This window comes from Plecotus auritus (assembly GCF_963455305.1).
Source record: "Plecotus auritus genome assembly, chromosome: 7".
NCBI classification, from domain to species: domain Eukaryota; kingdom Metazoa; phylum Chordata; class Mammalia; order Chiroptera; family Vespertilionidae; genus Plecotus; species Plecotus auritus.
In genome coordinates, this window is record NC_137774.1 from 110,755,533 (window position 1) to 110,780,491 (window position 24,959).

Genomic DNA, 24,959 nt, shown 5'->3' on the forward strand with positions numbered 1-24,959 from the left:
ACACCACATAAAATGTCATCTCTTCTTTTAAACTCATAAAAATTTGACATGAAACTAAAGCAAAGAAGTTAACATATTAGTGAACATGTATTGAGAACCCATTATTACCAGGCACAGTGCTGGGAATTTCACAGATAAAACCTTTAATCTCCACAACTCTGCAATCTATCTTTCCGTTTACTGGTTGTGTTGAATAGTGCCTTCACAAATTCATGTTCACCCAGAACCTATGAATGTGATTTTATTTTGAAATAGGTTCCCTGCTGATATAATCAAGTTGCATTGGATTAGGGTAGGCTCTAATCCATTGATTGGTATTCTTATAAAAAGAGGAAAATCAGGACACAGAAGGACACGTATAGAAACACAAGGAGACAGCATGTGACAGTGGAGACACAGATTGAAGTGATGTGTTTACAAGGCAAAGTATACCAAGGGTGGCCTGAACCTACCAGAATCTAGAAGAGGCAAGGAAGGCTATTTCCCTAGAGCATCTGGAGGGAAGTGGCCCTGCTGACACCTTGATTTAGCACTAGTGTCCCAAACTGTGAGGGAATAATTCCTGTTGTTTTAAGCCATCCAGCTTGGGGTAATTTTTATCACAGTCTCAAGAAATTCATAAACTAGTAAAGAAACAACTATAAAAAGGTAAAATAAAAAGCTAGCTCAAAAGAATTCTCCATCTCTCCTTACCAATCCTGATCTTCCCATTCCAAATAACTCATATACTTTTTAAAAAATATATACTTTTATTGATTTCAGAGAGGAAAGGAGAGGGAGAGATAGAAACATCAATGATAAGAGAGAATCATTGATCTGCTGCCTCCTGCATCCCCCGGCCCCCTCACTGGGGACCGAGCCCACAACCAGGCATGTGTCCCAACTGGGAATCAAACCGTGACCTCCTGGTTCATAGATAGATGCTCAATCACTGAGCCACACCGGCCAGGCTAACTCATATACTTTTAATAAAAAGGACATTTAAAACTCACAACTGTGTGGCTGTTACCCTCACTCCACAGCTGTAGGTCTAGATTTCTAGTCTTTCCCAAGTATCAGTCTTTCCAAAGGTTAAAAAAGAGCTTATTTTAAAAGCTGAAATATTTAGGTTATAGACTTAAAAATGATATTTTCCTATTTATTCAAATGCTCAATCTTTAAAAAGAAAATTTTTATTCATTTTTACTAAGTTTTTTTCATTCATGTATACACCCACACATACAAATAATTGCTTCTGAAGATTTTAAGGAAAGCCTTTCTTTTGTATACAAAGAAAATGAATCACCATAAAGTAGGGGCTTCATTTGAAAACCAAACAGCTGTAGTAAAATTAACATGTTAATTCAAAATATACGTTGCAATTTTTATGCTTTGGAAAAGGTTTAAATTTAACTTTTGCAGGAAATCGTAAAAGAGAAAATTATCACAATTCTGTCCACTCGTTTGAATTGAAAATCAGACAAAGTAAAAGCATTTGTTGTGGAATTATTTCTATTCATAGCCAGAAATTTCTAAACTTTTAATGTCTCAAAAACATGCTAATGTTTTTAATAGTATTATTTCAGATATATGTCACACCCATTAACTCTGAGTACAGAGATTTAGGTAATAATCAAAAGAGTTTTATTAAATTAGAGAATTGACAATCTGAAAAATGTTACGAATCAATTTTCTCATTACTGTTTCAAAAAATTTTTGATTAAATACGTATCTACTCACATTTCTAAGTAGATATGTTTGTATTCATATGTCTATGTGCACATATGTATGTGTATTAAGGTACACACCCTCCTCTCCAATAAAGAGAAGGGACAAGTCTTCCTGAAAGAAAACATTCTTTTTTATTAGGTTATACATTTAAAAAATACATATAGAATAAGCTAAATATGCATAGGCCAACTTCTTATGAGAAAAAAAAAAGTAATCCATCAATCCCTAACGATGTTTCCTTTATATTAGATAAATTCATATATACTTTGGCACCATGTTATTTAACATGCATAATTGTCACCAAATATTCCTTTGAAAAAATAAATTCTTACAAATAGATGATTTATAAAATACTCTATCAGTTAGTTAGTTGTCGTAATTTTGGAAATCTAGTTAATAAAGAACCTACAAGTATTTGTTAAAAAATGTTTTATTTCAAAAATAATTTGTGACCTTAAGCCTATTTTTGAAAGAATGCAAAATTAACTGGCCATTACCATATATAAAAGTTACGCACGCACATAACCATTACTTAGACATTTTAAAGGAAAATTACCTGGTATCCATTTAGGTCTGTATAAAATCTATTTTGGCTGTTTATGTTAGAAGAAATTCTCATTGCAATCTCACGGTTATATTCTTTTCGGATGTCCACAATATTGGAAACTTCCACAGACTGTCCTTCTATCCCTAAATTTAAAAGAATATACACAATAGAAAGAAATTTATTGCCCACTATTTTTTAAATATACTCTCCAGAACTCTTTCCAAAGTTGCATATGTTTTCCTGTTTTTTATCTCCTATCTTTACCAACTTTCATATGCTAAACAGTGTTACAATTCACCTTTTTTTAAAATTATCGCATGGTAGGTAACATTCATTCAGGGGCACATACAACTTAACAGAAAGATGAAGAGGTTTGTGGAGATAAATGCAGATGAAATATAACATGCAAATTATTCTCCAATGAGTTCTAGAGGGGAAAGAGGACATTAAATGAGAAAAGGTCAGCTCCATTCCAGGCCAGTCCACCTCTTATCTGTACCACTGTTCCCCAATAGAGTCATTCAAGCCTACTTCTTCACCATTCTCTCCTCACATACTGGAAATTATAAGCGGTGAAATTTATACTCTGTTGGTTCAAGAGACAGTGTATTAGTGCCCATGATCATATCAAGGAAAAGAGACATGATTTATAGCTAAAACTGATATTTCCATATTACTACTTTATTTTTATTTTTTTAAAAATATATTTTATTGATTTTTTACAGAGAGGAAGGGAGAGGGACAGAGAGTTAGAAACATCGATGAGGGAGAAACATCGATCAGCTGCCTCCTGCACACCCCCCACTGGGGATGTGCCCGCAACCAAGGTACATGCCCTTGACTGGAATCAAACCCGGGACCCTTCAGTCCACAGGCCGACGCTCTATCCACTGAGCCAAACCGGTCAGGGCCATATTACTACTTTAGAGTATAATCTGGAGAACTCCCCAGAAGTTAAAGCAATTTTAATTGAGTTTGGTATCTCTTAGGACCCCTTGTTTTTGAGTGATTCATTGTGCCCTTTGTTATACAAAGCAGAGGACAGATTGAAGAAGTCCCAGATGTGTCAGACTTTCTTTTTATTAAGCCTAAAGTGTTTACTAATTTCTATCATGCTGCCCTAACTGCTTGTCAGGTCCTCAGTGACGCCTTGGGTCTATTTCAGGGATGCAGGGAGGAGTTATGAAGAAACACAACACTCTTAATACAGAACTAAGTATGTGTAAGGTATTACAAGATCTTCAAAGAAGGAAAGTGATCAAAAGAAGAAAGACTGACCCTATCTTATTTCATACAGCTGAAGTTTTTTGAGATTCCAAGACACTTACTTGCCTGTAGTTGTTATTCATTACCTGCTTCTCCCTACTCCCCACACAATCTTCCACTCTGCTGAAAGCCAGCACTCATTAGACAAAGAGGGATGTGTAAGAAAAAACTGGGGAGGAAAAGAAGGAAGGAAGACTTTTTCTAGGAGCCAAGAAAAATCCCCAGTGAACAAAAAGAAATTTGAATCTGTGAGATTTGTGGAAAAGAATGAAATGTAGCTGGTCCAGGAATTATAGAATTATGTGAAAATAAACTGGAAATTATAAAGCATAAATAATGTGGTGAAAATACTAAACGGGCTAAGGATTTTCAGAATGCTCACTGAAGTTCTTTTTTGGTAGATGCTGCTCTTCCAACTCAATAATCTCAGTGAGAGCTAACTTCAGTTCCTTACCATGATCATAAAGCTATTATGAGTATGGTCTACATGAGTGGGGGAAAGGGGTGCCTTTCCCTCCTGCTTTATGGACACAGTCTGAACCACTAACCTCTGCCAGTTAAATATACATATGTATTTCCTTCTGAGAATTACCAGAAGAACCTGCCAAGACAGCTGACCCAAATATATCTCCACTACTATTGGGAAGTTAAATAAAACCACATACAGTGATGATAGAATAATAGTATCTTCTTTGAACTCGGAAATGTATTACTGTAAATGCAAATTTCATTTCAGTATGCTTAGATTAGCCATAATATTGTTCAAAAACCAAATGAGTTGTATATTGAATTTTAATAGGCAAGCTTTTATAAATGAACCAAAAATGCTCCAAACATAAAATGCAGCACCAGGGAGGACAGTACTCAAATCACTGGGGAAACAGAAGGTGGCAAGTAAACTCTATCTACTGGGCATATTTATAGGGTTTTTAGCACTGCTTTATGTATTCTCCTCTCCTGATTGGATATTCTCTCAGGGGTCAACAGAATACAAAAAATGAAATAAAGTCTTAACAAAAGAGAATGTCATTAATTTCAAGTCATGTGTCTCTGGAAAAATTTACAGAAAACACGCTTCAGAAAAAAATTAATAATTTCACATCACCTCTAGCAATAATAAATTATTTCTGTTGAGAAAATCATCTTTCTCAAGCTCAGTATTATGCTCAGATCCTGTTGTGGCAACAAGTCCTTAAAGCTCCTTTAAAAGGAGCATCTATATTCATTCGAAATTCAGCAAGACATTAATTTAAATTCTATGCCCGAACAGACTTTTAAAATAAGATCAAACTTATTATATGTATATGAATAAACCAAATAAAACCTGTCATAGTAATAAAAGCAAAGAGGTACCCCTGAGTTTTCAAAGGTAATTTATTATTATTTTTTTAAGTATGTGTGAGGGAGAGAGAGGGTTGCCAACTTTTCTTATTGTGTCAAGAATTCCCGAAAGAGTATGTACCATGACACTTCAAAAGCAGCTCAGAGGACTGAGGGGAGAACTCCCTGGGAAGCAGGGGTACAGATCCAGTGGTTCCAGTGGCCTGCTGGGTCTTTGCAGAATGTGGCAGCAAAAGGTATTTTAACCAAAGTAGTTCTACCTGAGCATGAATGGCTAGGGCTTCAATCCTGGGAAAGGAAATGGTAACTACTTTATAAGAGTAGTCCATGGGGATGACAGAAAGATGCTATTTCCAGGTTAAAAAAAAAAAAGTTCCCTCTTCCTGTTAATGCCTCACATTATGCCTTAGAGAAGAGAGAATGAAGATTGTTTATCCTTATTAACACAGGCAATGCCAAGAACAGAGTCAGGTGAATATCTATAACAGAGATGCCAAAAGGGTCTTTCCTCAACTTTTTTTTTCCTCCCTAGAGCCTGTTGGCTTCTCACAAACACAGACTGTCCCACACACCATCTTTGCATTACAGTTTTTAAGAAGGTTTTGGGCATGTGGTAGGTGCTGACTCACTTGTCATGCAGAAATTAGCTGACATGGGAAATGACCAAGAAAGATCTGGTCATTCTTGATGTCCTGACCAAGAAAGATCTGATGAAAAATACTAATACAGTACTTGTAGAGTATGATAAACTTTATGCTGAAAACAGACAGAAACACGATATAGTAAAACCTCGATATAACAGACTATTTCAGGCAAGGGCGTGTCTGTTAAGGCTGAAGTCCATTATTTAATAAAGTAGGTTTTCCGAATACCTATGTTAAAAAATTGACAAATTAGTTAGTTTACATGTTTTTACTTATGTAGACATGTTTGTGTAATAAAAATTAAGTATGTTTGAAAAGTTTAACTTCACAGAAAAGTTTTTTACCTGTATTACTGTAATTTTAAATTTATACTGAATAGGTCTAGTAAATGCGTGCATTCACCAGCCACCATGAGTAAACAAATCACATGGCTGGGGCTAGGCTTAGAGCATGTGGGAACATCGATGGGCATGCATTAAAAATGCTGCAGAAAGTCATGCCACACAACAACAGAAACCAATTACCTCTCGAGATGCAGTGTGATCATGTGTTAATAGAGTAGGTTTTTATTTACATAAATATTTGTGTAATATTTATTTCATCAGCGAAATTACCACAACGTTTTTTCCAACATATGGCCTACTCACTAAAATTTGCTAAAAATAACAGTGAATTAATAACAACAAAAAAATAACCTGTTAATTTAATTATAAGCAAATCTTGATTTAAAGCATTTTAAAATTAACATGGTGTTAATTTTCACATATGATATATAGACTTGAAATTTTGTCCATTAAATCCGAAGTCCATTAAATCAAGGTCTGCAAAATTGAGAGTTTACTATATTATATTTTTTACAGGTATGTGTGTGTGTGAGAGAGAGAGAAAGGGAGAGAGAGAGAAAGAGAGAACACAGGAAAGGACAGGTATTATTTCTCCTGAGCAGTGGACAGAGGCCAGGCACAGATTCCAGAGAAATTTTACCTTAGATCTGTAATGTGTGAAATTTTTGTCAAGAGTATCCTATATAATAAAGAGGTAATATACAAATTGACCCTCACACCCTCGCACAAGATGGCCGCCCTCATGTGGTCAAAGATGGATGCCACAAGATGGCCAGCAGGGGAGGGCATTTGGGGGCGACCAGGCTGGCAGGGGAGGGCAGTTGGGGGTGATCGGGCCAGCAGGGGAGTGGTTAGGGGGTGATCAGGCTGTCAGGCAGGCGAGCTGTTGGGAGCCAGCAGTCCCTGATTGTGAGAAGGATGTCCTACTGCTGGTTTAGGCCCGATCCCACAGGGGTCGGGCCTAAACCGGCAGTAGGACATCCCCCGAGGGGTCCCAGATTGGAGAGGGTGCAGGCTGGGCTGAGGGACACTCCCCAGTACACAAATTTTTGTGCACCGGGCCTCTAGTACATATATATTATTTGTATTTATATACATAAAAAATAATTCTGAAGCATTTTTAAAAGAATATTTTCTCAGAAGGAGGGGGAAAAAATGAAACTAAGTAGACAAGGGGTTGGGTCAGGTTGGCCCTATCATAGGGAACATGCTTTAGGGGTGCAACAGCCTCAGGATCTTTGAGTTACTCTAAAAATGATCTTGGTCCCTTTAGAGACATCTCCTACTGGGTGGCTCAGGAAGGGGCACACAGAAAAGAAAGACCATCACCTTCCTGACTTGGTTGTTTAGCAGCAGTCTTAAGGAAACCAAGAAGGGTATTCCGCTAGCAAAGAGTAAAACTGGAGGACAACTCGGATATACATCCTATATTTGAAAGAAGAGGTGGAGGAAACATCAGTAAGGGTGAAAATGACTCAGGAAGGGAATGTAGATGGAAAGTCTGAGGTGAGGGCTCTGCACTGCAACTGATGGCCTTCGGAGAATCCTAGGTGTCATTTCCTCTGCACAATCTACTCTGTTAACTGTCATATTATTATAAAATCTACCTGAAGAGCCTAATTCAATGCACAACTGTAGAATCTCAGTTGATCCAACCCTCCCAACCTCTCCAGATCACCTTACTATAGCAATTTGAAATACAAAGTACACTTACTAAGGAATATACCTGATAAATCAGACTCCAACTTCACTACACTCAAAGGGTTATAATAGTGAGAAGCGGCAGTTTGGGAAAAACACAGAACAAAAGAGAACCTCACTCATACCCAAGCAAGAATCAAATACTATTTTAGTGGCACTAAAAGTGTAATTGGGACAAGTCATTAGATCAAGATGGAATTATAACAGCAAGTGTCCCACACCCATCGAAGAAAATGAAAAGTAATGATGAGAAACAACTGTAAGAGAGGTGTTTAAATCTTCAAACAAAAGTTCAACAGGAATTTGACATTAAGATATAAAATAAGTCCTTAGAAAAAACAACTAAGATTGAAAACAAGGTCTTTAGTAAGTGTTCTTAAAATGTGGTCTCTTGGGTCTGGCTGGAGTGGCTCAGTTGGTTGATCATCATCCTGTGCACTGAAGAGTTGCCATTTTAATTCCTGGTCAGCGCACATGCTTGGATTTGGGTTTGATCCCCAGTTGGGGCATGTGCAAGAGGCAGCTGATCGATGTTTTTCTCTCTCTAATGTGTCTCTCTCTCTCTCACTCTTTCTCTCTTTTTCTCTCTCCTTTCCTCTCTCCCTCCTTTCCTCTCTCTAAGCATGCCCTTGGGTGAGGATAAAAAAGAAATGTGGGCTCTTGGGAAAAATGGAACCTTGCTATCTATCTGTTTTCATAATCCCTTTTCTTCAAACCTGTGTCTGAACAGAGGTGACTGAGCCATCATCACTTTATAGCATAAATAGGACAATAGGTAGCAAAAAAATAGGTGCTCTAATTTTAAATATCCTCCCTTCAACTTTGAGAGGATATTGTTTTGTATTTAAGTCATCAAAAATATAAAAATATTTTTCCCCACTATGTATTTACTTTTGTGACAGTTTTGTGAACTTATCTAACTTAACTGGGAGTTGACACTTATGTTATTAATGCTTAGTTCAGCACATATACTTGAATAACAATTCTCACAAAAAAGATAAATTAAGTAGGTCAACATAAAAATGTTTCTAAAAATCAAATATTATCATGAATATATTTTAAAATATTGTACTCATATCTGAAAGTACCAAGAATAAAAATGGTAATAGATCCCACAATTAGATGACCTTTTCTCCATGTTGACTTAGTCAACTTATTATCCATTATAAGATCTAATTTATCCTCTGAGGTATCTACTAATTTCCAAGTCTGTAAATATTCACATTGATTATTTCTCCACAAGTGAAAATTTCAACATCTGCTTTCATGAATACAAATTTTAGCAAATTTCATTCCAAGTCTCAAGTTTAAGAAAATTATGATAGATCAGTTTGTTTTATTTATAAAGCCCTAGATAAATAACCATCACTACTTATTGATCTACTTGCAACAGCTAGACACTAGTCAACATATTTTAAGCTTTTCATTTCAATAATTCCAACAATCACATAACAGTAAGTGCATAATAGGAAGGGTATAGAATTTCCATCATATTTTGCAAATTTTAGTGAAAGGTTATAACAATTAGGTATGACATACTTGAAGGCCTAATAATTAAGAAATACACTACAAAACTGGGAAGCTATCTTTGTTTTTTCTAGTAAACACTGATTTTAAGAAACAACGGGGTTTTTGGAAGCTCTGATTTAGAGGAAATACCTGCATTGGTTACATTTCTTTAAATTCAAGAGACAGGTCTAACTGAAGCCTTTTCTTGGGAGGTAAATAAAACAGCTCACAACCCCAGAGATTTCTATACCTTCCCCACAATCCAGGCTTGGGCTGGCCTAGGACAAGGGAGGGAAGAATGCTGGAATAATCAGGATAGTATGTCCTCACATACTGGGACAGTCATTCTGAACTTGCCTACTTCCTGTTCTCCCGAACAAGGTCCTTTCCAAAGCACTTTGTCAAGAAGCGTGACTTCCATATATTCCCACAAGATGATCTGTCTGAAATGGGCCTGCCAGGGAGGCATGGGTTCTTCCTTTTTTCACTCACAGAAAAAAAAAAAAAAAGGCAGCAATAGCATACCTCTCATCTACCTTAATTAACTCCAGTGAAGACTGAACAAAGACATTTTGAAAAATATTGAAGTATAAAGAAAAACTAGGTGTCAACTTAAAAAACACATAATGACAGAGTTCTTCAAATTCTTATAGAGACAAGGGAATTTCATCTAACCAACCCCACTTCATGCTTCATGATAGTCTTCCTCCTTTTTGCCCATTCAAGTGACATTTCTCTAAGACCTAGCATCTTAACAATTCAATTCCTTATCTAAAATCTTCCTCAACTCTCCCAAGCCTCAATGATGACTCTCTTGTAATACTTGTTGTCTAACTCATCTGGTCACACATCCTCTTAAGGCGATACAACACTTAGTGAGTGCCAAACTTTATGTTAACTCAGTTATTCCTCCAACAGTCCTATGAGGTAGACTTTGTTATTGTCAGAATAATGAAATCAAGGCTAGTTAATAATCTGTACAAGATCATACAGCTGCTAAGCATCCCCATGGGATGAGAATTGGAATTGAATTACAGGTGGGCTGACTCCAGAGCCTGAAATATTAACCCTGTACTTCCCTGGGGTTTTCCTTCCCTGGGCCCTTCTGAGTTAGTACACATTTGTGGGGGATGCTATTTCCTTGCTAAGAGGATGTGCCTTCAATGCAGCAGCTGCTGTCAAACAGCCCCCAAGATAACCTCTGAGTTCTGAATTTGTGTAACTAGAAAGTGCTTCTAGTTCCTTAAAATAACCTTCTCCTTTCATGCCTGTAGGGAATAATCAGATTCAACACATAGCAACTTATTTCAATTTTTAAAAGTTCCAATTAACAGAAAAAAATCCTTAGCAGTCAATTGCATGATATTCCAAAAATGTCTTAATTACCTAAGCCTGCCTAGCCATAACTTACTGAATGCTTTTTACTCTTAAATCAAACTAATTATGGAATTCAGTCCAGCGGAAAAAAATGAGAGATTGATTGCAAACCATTTTAATATCCTCATGAATCTTTTTATGGAAATAAAAACAACTTCAGTGAAGCTCTGAGACCTTGTTTACAAGTTGGAGGCCCCAAGGGATGGGAACCCAGACTCAAATGACCTCAGAAGATGAATTTAGAAGCAGGGTGTCAAGCACCAGAGAGCCTTTATGTGACACTAAGTTTTGTGAAGACTATTAGATGGTTCTACCTAATTGGTCATCTAGTCTTTCTACAGTTTAAGTAACGAGGTCTATAGTTTGCTTAGCAGTGAAACTAAGGATTCAGATCTCTAATTCCAATGTGATTCTCATATTTGTTTAACTAGATGAAGTTCATTTTGATTCTCTAAAAGTCAAGGGTCATATTAGAATTCATTTTGGTTATATATTCAAAATAGAAAAAAACTAAGCAACCTCTCTTTGCTAAATATTCCCATGCAAGAAAAATATAAGTCATTTCAGCTAAAGGAAAGTTTTTTCTTCCATACATTTTTGATGGCAGTTCATTACATTTTACCTTCAGGCTAGTTGCTTTCTTTTAGCAAGATCCATTACATATAGTACCCTTATAATATGTTGGAGGAAAGTAGGCAAAAGTAAGGGTTAAAACATACAGACTCACTCACTCCCTCACAAACACACACCTATATAGGAGAACACAGTCCTGGGGGGAGAAAATAAACCCTGAAGGTACATTATTATAACAAATCTAGAACCTAAACTTTGTGCCACTGAAAATGTACATGACACATTGGTAACCCATAGCAACATAATTCTTCAAAGTCGCTGCTGATGTCAGAAAACTAGGGCACCAAAGTCTAATAATTACAGCTCTGAAGACAAATGAAGCCATAGCTAGCAAATGTCACTTACTGATCACTGTGTCACCACAAGGCATGTACTTTTTGTGATGGTACAATATCAAATATAACACAAGGGGATATAGGGGCTTCTGCTTGTATCGTTTTCTACCTTCCAACCCACGATTAACAACAAAAGCTAAAGTATCCTATTTGGTAACATTTAAAGCTTCAATTTAATGAAAGATGATTACATTACAAGAAAAATGAACCCCCACCTCTCTCATATTTTCCTCTGGAAAAATGTTATTTGCTACAAACTAAATAATCTTTTAGAAATCATGAAATAGTTCCAAAAGGTATTCATTAAATTGTGATCTCTGTGAAGTAGATTTCTTATTTAACCTGACATTAAGGCAAAGCATTATGTTTCATTAGAAATCTCTAAAACCACTCTGATCTTTTGGAGCTTTAAAAGCTAGTGGATTTCCTCTAATTTACTATTTCTAGAAACCTTTTGAATGTAATGTCTAAACGGTAATGAAAAGAAAAACACAGTGCTTTTTAATAACTTAGGTGATGTTAAGAAAAAGACTTTAAACGGTGCCTTTTATTATTTCCATCATCCAGAGAGAACATAAATAGAAAAACTAAAGTTAAATAACAAACTAAAAACAAAATCAGCAGGCGGGTTGAACCCAGGCCCCTCTCACCTCAGTTTGTTTCAAAATCAGTAATAATTCTTTGATGGCTATATCTAATTGACCCCCTCGTCTTCCTATAGTTAAAGAAAGTGAGTCTTATATCCTACATAATAAAAGCCTAATATGCAAATCGACCGAACAGCAGAACGACTGGTAGAAGAACTGGTCACTATGATGCACACTGACCACCAGGAGCAGATGCTCAACGCAGGAGCTGCCCCCAGCCTGCAGGCCCCAGGCCAGCCAAGGCGGGTGCCAGCAGGGCCCCCCTATCGCTCCGCCAGTCGCCTCACAGATTGGCCCTGATCGCTGGCCAGGCCTAGGGACCCTACCTGTGCACGAATTTCATGCACCAGGCCTCTAGTAGTTTATATAATTTGGAAAGGGTTGCTTGATTTTGTTTTCTCCTGAAGCTTACTTTGGACAAAAGTTACTTTGGGGAGAGAAGAGCCAAAGAATAAGTAAAAAAGAGATTAAGAAATGTAAGGATATTTAGTCAGGTTTTCATTACTTTAGTCTTTTAAAAGAACACTTCAAGTAAGCTGAATCTGACACTCAATAAAGACAGAAAACCCATAATTTTAACTCATTTTCTGTGTTGTTTTTTCACCCTTATTGATGAGATAATAATGACTTTTGTATCATTATCTGGTTTAGTAAACTAATACAATTATGATATGTAATCATAAAACAGTAATAGACTCTATCCCAAGCCCCATTTCTTTCTGGTTCATAAATTTGGTACTAACAACAAACAGGCTATACTCATCAATACTTATCCAAATAACTGCATGTGTTCAGTTTAAAGGAGGCAAAATTAACATATATTCAGAAATAGTTAAATAAGTTAAATTTGAGGATATGTACTTTTGTTAATTGAAAAAATATTAAGCAAAAACCAATCTATGACAACATGGAAGTTGGCTGAAGTTTCCTTTGTACCCAAGATGAAAAGCCTTATTCTGTCTATGCATTTTGATCAATCACCCAGCTGCCTGGTTTACATGAGGCCAAAGTTTAAAACATTGAAGAGCTTTTAAGTATTTGTTCATACATTTGCTTTGGAGCAGCATAATCAAACCCTTTCAGGTAGTTTGAACACCTAGAGAGTCACCCACCCTGAAGACTTCACATCTCAGTTGTAGGTCTTAATTAGTGATCTGATTAAAACCCCATTGAGTCAGGATCAGACCACCTGAGCCCTCCTGCAAAGGCATATGAAAGAAAAGGACAGATGGAAGTGGGTCACAAAAGCTACTGAGAAAAGGTATTATGTTTCCACAATTGGGCTTATTTTTTCCAGGAAGGAGACTTGTAGAGACAGGTTCAAATACAAACATGGAGGGATATACAGTTTGCAAGAAAGTCTTTTAGTGATCTGGTAGCTCCATCTCCCACCAACGAACTTCATGTTGGAAAAAAAATGCTCAGGGTTTGACAGTTATATATGCCAATTTCAGATTTCAATCAAAGCAAGTACAGTGAAACTGATCTGGAGAGGCATAGCTATGTTAACTTCATATTATGCTAACTTACTTATTTGTCATTTCCTGCAAACTTTGGAGGCTTTCTGCTTTCAAGCCACAAAAATAAAGTATCAGGGGGGGAAATGTTTCATTCAAATTTATTCCAACTACTGAGACATCCAGAGGCAATCTGAGGTCTGCATATTTATTTATTATTATTATTTTTGTTATGCTAATACTTTAAGTGCCTTATTGAGAGAGCCAGCACTGACACCACGGAGGGCCAGGGGCCAGTTAAAATCCCTTCCCTGCTACTCAGCTGCTGGGCATTTCCAGCTGCCTAGTTAGGGAACAGGAAGAGATAGGGAGATGAGAAAATACAAGCACTCAGTTCTAAGGACTGTTCCTTGGAATAAGTACACAGACAAATCAGAGCCTATTAACTTCCAAAGTGACCACTGAAGCAAGATAGCAAGTGACCATAGCAGCAGAAGCAGGCCCTCTAACATACAGAAACAACCCTCTATTTGAGATCCAGATCCCCTGAACAACTCAAAAAACTAAGACGCTGCAGTGAAGGTCACAGAAACAAATAAAAGCAAAGCAAGTAAGCAAATACACTTGATTGAGAAGTTGGGATTTTCTGATGTGCGGCTTACTCACTCACTCTGAGATACAGCCTATCCCTAAATAGAACTGATGCAAAACAGTGGTAAACCAAGCTTGATGACACAAGCCTGCATCAGTGTGCATAAGGTTATACTCAAGAAAGGACTTTCCCATTAAAAAAAATAATAGTTTTAAGCAAATTTAAAAGCAGGTAAGTATATCTCCTGTATGATAATGCTATTTTGTACCCAGGAAGTGAAACTTCTGGCTGTAGCTGAAAATGTAATTTAGGAGCTCTAGAAGATGTTAAATAATGGCTTATATAAAAGTACAAAGGGATGGTTACAAATATTATTTCTGACTTACTAGAGGTTTTGGGAAAAGATTATTTCAGAACTACAGACTTTCTTGTAGGTAGCAAAGTAATTGCAGATAACTGTAGAAAACATTTAGGACACAACGTTAGTGTCTAGTATAAATTTTCCCACCTTCTAGAAGACCTGTTAGTTCTTGATGTAACCTATGAAGCATGAGTTAATTCTGAGAACATATCTCATATCACATGGGAAACTTTGTTAATACTTTGACAAAGTTAAACTTTGTTAAACTTTGAAATTCTAATAAAAGGCAAGCCCTCTGATGGAGGGGGGTGGAGGTGTTAGGGAGGTGGGAGGATTGAGCAAAAAAGGAAAAAAAGAGAGAACTCATGCACATGGACATGAGTGTGGTGACTGCAGGGGGAAGGGGGGTGGGAAAAGGCATAGAGGGGATAAATGGTGATGGAAAAAATAAAATACATATTAAAAAATCTGTTTAAAAAGCAAAATTAAATTTAGACACTGAAATTAGAAAATTAAACTTCAGCTAAGAGAGTCCCTGAACATTGCATGCCTTTCTGCTTCCTCACGATACTTAAAAACAGTGCCTGCCTATACATTTTATCACTATTTTATATAATGCTTTATTATCTACCTATATGAAGACTCAGAGGAAAGTATTTTTCCTTTCTAGTTTTTTTCAGCTTAGCTAAAGTGGCATTTTCATGAGGTTTTTTTTTAAGAGAGTTGATAAATGGTAAATGGCCTAGCTACTAGGATGAAATCTGTGGTTGGAAAAGTACTCTATCCTAAAAACACTGAATTAAAAATCAATCGACATGATAGCACATAATATAACTCTGGGAGTGTTTGGGAACCACAACTCGATCTAGATCCTATGGAAGGATTAATGCTAATGCCCACAGTTAAGTTCCTAAGGGGATCAAAGGTTATTTCTATCACTTAATTAATAAATATGCTTCTTAACACTGTCCTAAAAGTAATCAACAATTGCCTGATCATATACTCTAATAGCTGAAGAGTAGTGAACAAAGAGAATTAGTTTAGAACATTATTTTAAAGTTAAATTCCAGTGATGCATGCTATTGCAAAACATTCTACATTTAAGGCAGTGTGTGTGTATGGGGGGGGGTGTGTCTGTGGGGGGTGTGTGTGTGTGTGTATGTGTGTGTATGTATCAGGGACCCACTAATTGAAAGCCATAGCTGACATAATTTCCATTCTATAAAATAAAATAAAATAAGCTACACTATTTTTAGATCTTAGAAATAAAATTGAGCTCATAACTAAGACAAATGTGACGGTAGAACATGTATATGTAGCGTAGAATTAAATGTTTTACCACTTTTTATTATCAAATGGTAAATATTATATTTTAAATCATATAGTAAGTATGATGTCAAGATGATGTTTAGACCATTTCTAAAACCCAACTTCTAATTTATTAAATACAACACAAGGAAAGCAAGGATTCAAGAATCATTACACATATATCACAACCACATTTCTCTGTTTTCTTACCCTGTATGTTGTACAGTCGGACACTATGGGTAACATGTTCAAAAAAGCAAGTTACGTCCGAATAAAACCTTCCACGTTGTACTCTGACAAGGGGTTGGGTTGTGTAAACATAAGGCTGAAGAGAAAATGACATTTTTAGAAAAATATTTTGGCTTTCAAATTTTCCAAGAAATGTTTATTATAAATGTTTCCAAAATGGCAAATTCATATCACCTGATATTTGTAATTTTAAGTGAAAACCTTACAAAGTATTATATGCATTTGCTATAAAATTAATTTTCATTATACAATAATTACTGAAAATAGAAAATAAAAATGTTACAACTTGATTGGTCTAGATTTACAAACATTCCTCCCAGCCATAAAAATTTCTGATTAAAGTCCTTCTCTCTTGTCCATATGTTACTTATAGAGAAAGTGCTCGTTCTGCAGCAGTGACATTTTCCCAGGCAAACGTTTATTGTAACTATGGCCCCCTAATGTTCCAGGGTCAGGCATGTGGCAAGGATGACCACAGGGAGTCATCTAAACAAACAGGAAACAGGATTCAGAAACACAGTTTAATCACAGATAGGTTTACTACCCTATAAATACACTGCCCTTTTACTTGAAAGAGCTAGCTGAATATAAAGCAAACTTATAAACTTGAAAAAGCCCCACTGATTTAGTTTTCATTACTTAGAATCTACATTCAAGAAAATATGGGACTAATACACGTAACTTATGTGAACAAATTTAAAGCATTCATAAAGAGTTATATTTTCTTAAGTATTACACACCTTAGAAAGTTCAACAATAGTATAAGAAGCTAGGCTTGCAATGTGAACTACTTAAGTAGCATAAGATTTTCAGAACTATGTAATTTTTTTCCAAATTTACCTCTTTGGCTAGAGAAAAATGTTCTGAAATTAATATAATGCTTTACATAATGAACACATAGCTAGAAAGTAATGGAGGGGCGGAAACCTGGGACAGTGATTTCTGGGCCCCTGCTTTTTTTTCTGATATACCCAGCTGCCTCTTTCCCCGATATGCTTTTATTTTATCTTCTAACCATATGATAGTTTTCTTTATCTTTCTATCTAACATTCAAGTTATTTAAAAATAAAATGATTTTAAATAAGTTAGTCACTATGGTCCATGCATAATATTTCATAGCACAGATATATGAATATACAGTGAATACACACTTTGAATAATTATTAATTCAGTGGGTTACATCTGAAAAGAAAGAAGCATCAATTGAACTATCAAAAAAGATATGTGTATACATATTTATGTATTTATTTTTAAGTACAAGACAGTCAAAGCAAAATACCTATTCAATGACAAAAGCTGATGAGAAAACATGGGCCCAGCACATCCTGGAATGCCCACTGTAAGCTGTACCTTACCTTTAATTCCTCACTAATTTAAAAAACTCAAAACAAACAAAAAATTAGAATCCTTAGCATGACCTATACAATCCTTTAAAATTTATATTTGATTTCAGTTAGCAGGCTTTTCTAAACTGTAGAACAAAAGTGACATTTTCAGGAGATAGGTTGTTAGGCAACAAAATAGGGAGAATATTTAACTTATCTTGAAGTGGAGAAAGCCTGTGTAAGTATAAAAGCAAAGGAAGGAAACTTAAAAAAAAGAAAAGAATACAGAACTGACTACACAAAAATTAAGAAGTATGTGAACAGAAAAATAAAATAAAAATTAACCAATTAAAAAGCACATAGAGAAAATTGTGCAATATGTATGAAAAAGGATTAATTTTATCATATATGAAGAACACTTACAGATCTGTAAGTCATACCAATAGAAAAATAATCAGAGGAGAAACCAAGATGGCGGCATAGGTAAACACCTAAACTACTGCCTCGCACAATATCAAAACTACAACTAAAAGACAAAACGGACACCATCCAGAACCACAGGAAAGCTGGCTGAGTGGAAATTCTACAACTAGAAGAAAAGAAGAAAGCACATTGAGACTCAGAGGAGCTACAAAAGGCTGAGATACGGAGACACACACGCAGAGAGGACGGGCGGCTGTGTGCACGGGCCCCTGAGTGCACAGCTGGCTTTCTAAAGCAGGAGGGAGAAGGAAGCTCCCGACTGCACTGAATTCCAGTCCCGGGCGAGACGCACTGAACTCCAGTCCCAGGCGAGACTCATTCGGGGGGAATCTGGACTGTCAGGAAAAGAGAAAGCACATTGAGACTCGGGAGCTGTGGAAAGCAGAGGTCTGAAGGCGTGCGCGCGCAGAGAGGACTGACTGCTGAATGCATGGGAGGCTGAGTGCGTGGCTGGCTTTCTAAAGCGAGAGGGAGACCGAAGCTCCCGACGGCGCTGAACTCCAGTTCCGGGCAAGTTTCTGGGAACCCCAACTCATTCAGGGAGAAACTGGACTGTCTGGCAGTGGGCAAAACTCGAGGGCGGCTTTCTCTCAGAGGTGCTTGCAGTGATTACCGAGGGACACTGAGAACCAGGGCCTCATAGGGCAGGGCTGATGGGAAACCAAGGCTGTCTGCTCCGTCCTGAAACTCTGCCCCATCCAAGCTGAGCACAGAGGCTTTTGCAATTTTGCAAGTCTTGTCTCATAAGAGTGTCTCCAGCACAGAAGTTTTCCCAGCGTAGACACAGCTGATCCTCACAGCCAATAGGCCTGGAGGTCAAATCCTCCCAGTGATACCAACAACAATCAAGGCTTAACTACAACAAGGCTGAGCACACAGTCCACAAAGGGGTGCACCAAGAGTGTCCACCTCAGGTAACTGGGGAGACTGAGCCACTGGGCCCTAGAGGACACCTACCACACAAAGCTACTCTAACTAAGGGAAGCAACGAAAATGCGGAGACAAAGAAACAGATCACAAATGAAAGAAATGGAGGAAAACAAACGACTGGATATAGAGTTCAAAACCATGGTTATAAGGTTTTTCAAGAATTTCCTAGGAAAGGCCGATAAATTTAGCGAGACCCTCGAGGATATGAAAAAGGACCAACTACCATAGAAATTAAGCATACACTGACTAAATAAAAAATATTATACAGAGGTCCAACAGCAGACTAGAGGACACAAGAATCAAGTGGAAGAGTTGAAATACAAAGAAGCAAAAAACACTCAGCCGGAAAAGCAAAAAGAAAAAAGAATCCAAAAATTTGAAGATAGTGTAAGGAGCCTCTGGGACAACCTCAAGGGTACCAACATCCGAATTATGGGGGTGTCAGAAGAAGAGAGAGAGCAAGATACTGAAAACCTATTTGAAAAAATAATGACCAAAAACTTCCCCCATCTGGTGAAAGAAATAGACTTACAAGTACAGGAAGTGCACAGAACCCCAAACAAAAGGAATCCAAAGAGGACCACACCAAGACACATCATATAATTAAAATGCCAAGAGCAAAAGACAAGAAGAGAATATTAAAAGCAGGAAGAGAAAAACAGTTAATTACCTACAAGGGAACACCCATACGATTGTCAGCTGATTTCTTAACAGAAACTATGCAGGCCAGATGGGAGTGGCAAGAAATATTGAAAGTGATGAATAGCAAGAACCTACAACCAAGATTACTCTACCCAGCAAAGCTATCATTCAGAATTGAAGGGCAGATAAAGAGCTTCACAGATAAGACAAAGCTAAAGGAGTTCATCACCACCAAACCAGTATTATATGAAATGCTGAAAGGTATTCTTTAAGAAGAGGAAGAAGAAGAAAAAGGTAAAGATAAAAATTATGAACAACAAATACATGTCTATCAACAAGTGAATCTAAAAATCAAGTGAATAAAAAATCTGATGAACAGAATAAACTGGTGAATATAATAGAATCAGGGGCATAGAAAGGGAATGGACTGACAATTCTCAGGGGGGAAGGAGTGTGGGGGGTGCGGGAAGAGACTGGACAAAAAGCGTACACCTATGGATGAAGACAGAGGGGGGGAGGTAAGGGCAGAGGTTGGGGTGGGAACTGGGTGGAGAGGAGCTATGGGGGGAAAAAGAGGAACCATTGTAATAATCTGAACAATAAAGATTTATTAAATTTAAAAAACAGAAAAGAAAAATGATCAAAGAACTTAAGTAAAAACTTGCAAAAGAAATATGAAAGGTAAATAAATGTGTAAAAAAAGTTTAACCTCACTAATATTCATAAAAATGTTAACATTAAAATATTTTTCACCTATTATTATATGTAAAGCTTTTAAAATGGCTAATTCTCAGTGCATGAAATGGTATAGTATTTGAAAGCTATTCTCAAAAAACACTGATGGGAGTGAACATGCACTCTTTCCAGAGAGAAAAGTAGTATGTATTAAAGGCCTTACAAGGTCTCATCCACTAACACAAAAGGACTCTTCTGGAAAGTTATTCTCAGGCAATAATCAGAATTGCATAAAAATAATGCTACAGGGAAAGATTATCACAATGTTACAGTAATGAAGTATTGGTAGAAAATGTACATAATACAGCAATAGAAATTTTTTTTTACATATGCATAGATATACTTTTTCTTTTTTTGGTGAGAACAATGAAGCTCTACTTTAAGCAAATTTCAATTATACAATATAGCTATTACCATGGTTTACATCAGACCTTCAGACCTATTCGTCTTATAACTAAAACTTTTTAAACACAACAGTGTACACATTAAAATCTTTTTTTCAAAACCTATACCATCAGATTGTAAGCACTGTTACAATGAAAAATATGTAATACAATAAGACAAAACTTGAAGATGGTGGAAAAGGTGTATGTATAAAAGACAATAGATCAAAATATTGGCATTGGTTTTCATGGGCTTTTATGAAATAGTTGATACATTTTATTGTTTTCTGTATTTTAAAAATGTGTCAAAATTTGCAAATACTACCTTTTCAGTGAAGGGTGGGAAAAAGGGTGTTATTTTTTTTTTAAGGTACTAAAAGTTATGAAGAAATATGACCCAGTGGCCAAGCTATTTTTCTAGAATAACTCAGCTCACCAGCACTTACTTTGGCTTCCCCATCAGGCAAGAAGAGGTAGGCACCACTTTTGTCCTTTTTACTTGTGGTTCCATACCATGAAAATTGTACTTTTACCTTATGAGATTCACCATCTTCTTTATTTATCATTTCCTAAAGAGAGAAAATTTAAAGCCAATTCAGTATAAAATATTAATGATGTTGTATCTGGTTCCACATATATGTCAATTTAATAAGTTACCTCAGGATAGTTTAAAAATGCTAATAGTCTCTAATACTCACAATTCTTGGATGAACACTCAAAATGTTATACTTAACCTTAGAATTGAAAACCTTCACAATAGGCACAAAAAGTCAGAACACACTTTTGTAAAGAAAGAGATACACAAATTAAAACACTGAGACCAGTGCTTCTCCAATCCTTTGTAGTAGAGGAGCAGGCGTATTTTTTAAAAAAATAAATCTTTATTGTTCAGATTATTACAATTGTTCCTCTTTTGTTCCCCCATAGCTCCCCTCCACCCGGTTCCCACCGCACCCTCTGCCCTTACCCCCACACACACACTGTCCTCGTGTACAATTTTTGTCCAGTCTCTTCCCGCACCCCCCACACCCCTTTCCCCCCGAGAATTGTCAGTCCACTCCCTTTCTATGCCCCTGATTCTATTATATTCACCAGTTTATTCTGTTCCTCAGGTTTTTTATTCACTTGATTTTTAGATTCACTTGATAGATATGTATTTGTTGTTCATAATTTTTATCTTTACCTTCTTCTTCTTCTTCCTCTTCTTAAAGAATACCTTTCAGCATTTCATATAATACTGGTTTGGTGGTGATGAACTCCTTTAGCTTTGTCTTATCTGTGAAGCTCTTTATCTGCCCTTCAATTCTGAATGATAGCTTTGCTGGGTAGAGTAATCTTGGTTGTAGGTTCTTGCTATTCATCACTTTCAATATTTCTTGCCACTCCCGTCTGGCCTGCATAGTTTCTGTTGAGAAATCAGCTGACAATCGTACGGGTGTTCCCTTGTAGGTAATTAACTGTTTTTCTCTTCCTGCTTTTAATATTCTCTTCTTGTCTTTTGCTCTTGGCATTTTAATTATATGATGTGTCTTGGTGTGGTCCTCTTTGGATTCCTTTTGTTTGGGGTTCTGTGCACTTCCTGTACTTGTAAGTCTATTTCTTTCACCAGATGGGGGAAGTTTTTGGTCATTATTTTTTCAAATAGGTTTTCAGTATCTTGCTCTCTCTCTTCTTCTGACACCCCCATAATTCAGATGTTGGTACCCTTGAGGTTGTCCCAGAGGCTCCTTACACTATCTTCAAATTTTTGGATTCTTTTTTCTTTTTGCTTTTCCGGCTGAGTGTTTTTTGCTTCTTTGTATTTCAACTCTTCCACTTGATTCTTGTGTCCTCTGGTCTGCTGTTGGACCTCTGTATAATATTTTTTATTTAGTCAGTGTATGCTTAATTTCTACGGTAGTTGGTCCTTTTTCATATCCTCGAGGGTCTTGCTAAATTTATCGGCCTTTCCTAGGAAATTTTTGAAAAACCTTATAACCATGGTAGTGAACTCTATATCCAGTCGTTTGCTTTCCTCCATTTCTTTCATTTGTGACCTGTTTCTTTGTCTCCGCATTTTTGTTGCTTCCCTGAGTTGACAGAGTGGCTTTGTGTGCTAGGTGTCCTATAGGGCCCAGTAGCTCAGCCTCCCGTTACCTGAGGTGGACACTCTTGGTGCACCCCTTTGTGGGCTGTGTGCACAGTCTTGTTGTAGTTAAGCCTTGATTGTTGTTGGTATCACTGGGAGGAATTGACCTCCAGGCCAATTGGCTGTGAGGATCAGCTGTGTATACACCTCGAGAACTTCTGTGTTGGAGACAGCCTTATGAGACAAGACTTGCAAAAGCCTCTGTGCTCAGCTTGGATGGGGCGGAGTCTCTGGGTGGAGCAGACAGCCTTGGTTTCCCATAAGCCCTGCCCTAAGAGGCCCCTGGGTCTCAGTGTCCCGCCGTAATCGCTGCAAGCACCTTTGAGACAAAGCCACCCTCGAGTTTTTACCGCTGCCAGACGACAGTCCAGTTTCTCCCTGAATGAGTCTGGGTCCCCAGAGTCTTGCCCGGAACTGGAGTTCAGAGCCATCAGGAGCTTTTGTCTCCCTCCTGATTGAGAAAGCCCACCACGTACTCAGTTGCTATCCTTCTCTGCACGCGCGCCTCGGTACCTCTGCCTTCCACAGTTCCTCTGAGTTTCAGTGTGCTTTTCTCTTTCCTGACAGTCCAGTTTCTCCCCGTATGAGTCTGTGTCCTCAGAGTCTCGCCCGGAACTGGAGTTCAGAGCCATCGGGATCTTTTGTCTCCCTCCCGGTTGAGAAAGCCAGCTGCCTACTCAGTTGCCAGCCCTCTCCGCACACATGCCTCGGTGCCGCTGCCTTCTGCAGCTCCTCTGAGTCTCAGTGCATTCTTCTCTTTCCTTCTAGTTGTAGAATTTCCACTCAGCCAGCCTTCCTGTGGTTCTGGATGATGTCCGTTTTGTCTTTTAGTTGTAGTTTTGAAATTGTTATGCGAGGCAGCAGTTTAGGTGTTTACCTATGCCGCCATCTTGGTTTCTCCTCTTGTTCTGTATTTTTTATTTCCAATATTTTTGTAAAGTACAATAAAAGTGAATTACTATAAAATTAAATTTAAAGTAATATAGCAAACACATACTCAAATCTTTTATAGACTCAGTAGTCATAAATTGACTCTTTCAAATTGTTTTCAAATTTTCCATAAACATTTCTAAACAGTCACTGCTTCTACACTTTTGTGGACCAGTTACAAACAGAGCACCAGCCACAATCCATACTTGTGAGAGAGCAAGTGGTCACTAAGATCACAAGAAGAAGGTTCACAGAGCTCATTCACCTTTTCTCTCAGAGTATTTGCAAAGACTGTTTCCCCTTTGCATAAGTAATCTCTACACATTATAATAAAATAAGCCTTCTATGTATTTCAGAACTATTCAGAACATACCTCCATAAGCCCAGATTGACCAAACTGAAGCTTAATAAAAGAGTTCTCCAGAGTTATTTCTTCAGCATTTTTCATATTCTTCACATTGAAAATGCTTTTATTTTCTATGTTACCATTATACAGGACATACTCAGCTACATGTGGATATGAATTCGATGATTCCAAAAGTGTATACACTTGCAGTCCTAATGGTGGCATCTGTACTAGAAAAGAGATCTTTAAAAGACAGAAGATGGAATTTATTAAAGAAAAATGTACTATATTGAAAGAAAACACATTTATACTTGTGAAAAGAACTAATTCTATAAATATGTTTTGATAACTCAAGGGTAGAGTATCAACATCTCAGTTTATCCAGGTAACCTAATAACTTTAAATTAGTAGTACTATCAAAGACATTGTTTTCACCAAATAAATGAAATCATGTGACCATTCTCAACTGTCTTATAGTGCTCATAAATGTTCAGAGGGGGAAATTCCCCATAACAATAAGGGCTTACTACAAAAAATGATTTTTTCCTAATTACTAGGAATCTTTTTACAATACTGTATTTCAGTAAATTAAACAGAAAAACAGGCAATGTAATAATATAAATATTAAGCATATTAGTTCAGTCAACACCAGCCACCCAATGCTTGGGATCTAGCAGACACTGAACAAGGTTTAGAGGATGAAGACAAGACCTTCTAGGAACTACTGTTCTATTTTCTAGATGGGGTGTTTCCTGTAACAGCTTACCAAAACTTGTATCAAACTTTTCATTTCTACTTAAAGGATTCTCAGTTTATTAGAGCAGCCAGCAATGGCTTTTGACAAACGGAAGTAAATCTCTTTTAGAGTTCCTCACTTATGGCTGTGTCTTCAGAAGTAACAGTTAAAACTGTACTCCAGACTCTAAAATTTCAACCTTACTAATGATGTTGGGGTTCAGTTTCATATTGCTTATTTTAAGAAACCCCCCTCCATGTCTGTTACCTAGCCCAGATTTTCCCTAATTATATCTTGGAG

At 37.0% G+C, this 24,959-nt stretch overlaps 1 protein-coding gene across 1 annotated transcript in view; it reads right to left on the minus strand.

Annotated features, from left to right (window-relative positions):
- Positions 1-24,959, minus strand: part of MAN2A1 (mannosidase alpha class 2A member 1) — a 162,441-nt gene that overhangs the window by 26,399 nt on the left and 111,083 nt on the right. The window contains exons 14-17 of the mRNA XM_080678363.1: positions 23,951-24,166; positions 20,966-21,088; positions 15,983-16,097; positions 2,267-2,400 (exon numbers count right to left, since the gene is read on the minus strand). Of these exons, the coding sequence (XP_080534489.1) occupies positions 2,267-2,400; positions 15,983-16,097; positions 20,966-21,088; positions 23,951-24,166 (588 nt within the window). The remainder of the gene's footprint in view (positions 1-2,266; positions 2,401-15,982; positions 16,098-20,965; positions 21,089-23,950; positions 24,167-24,959) is intronic.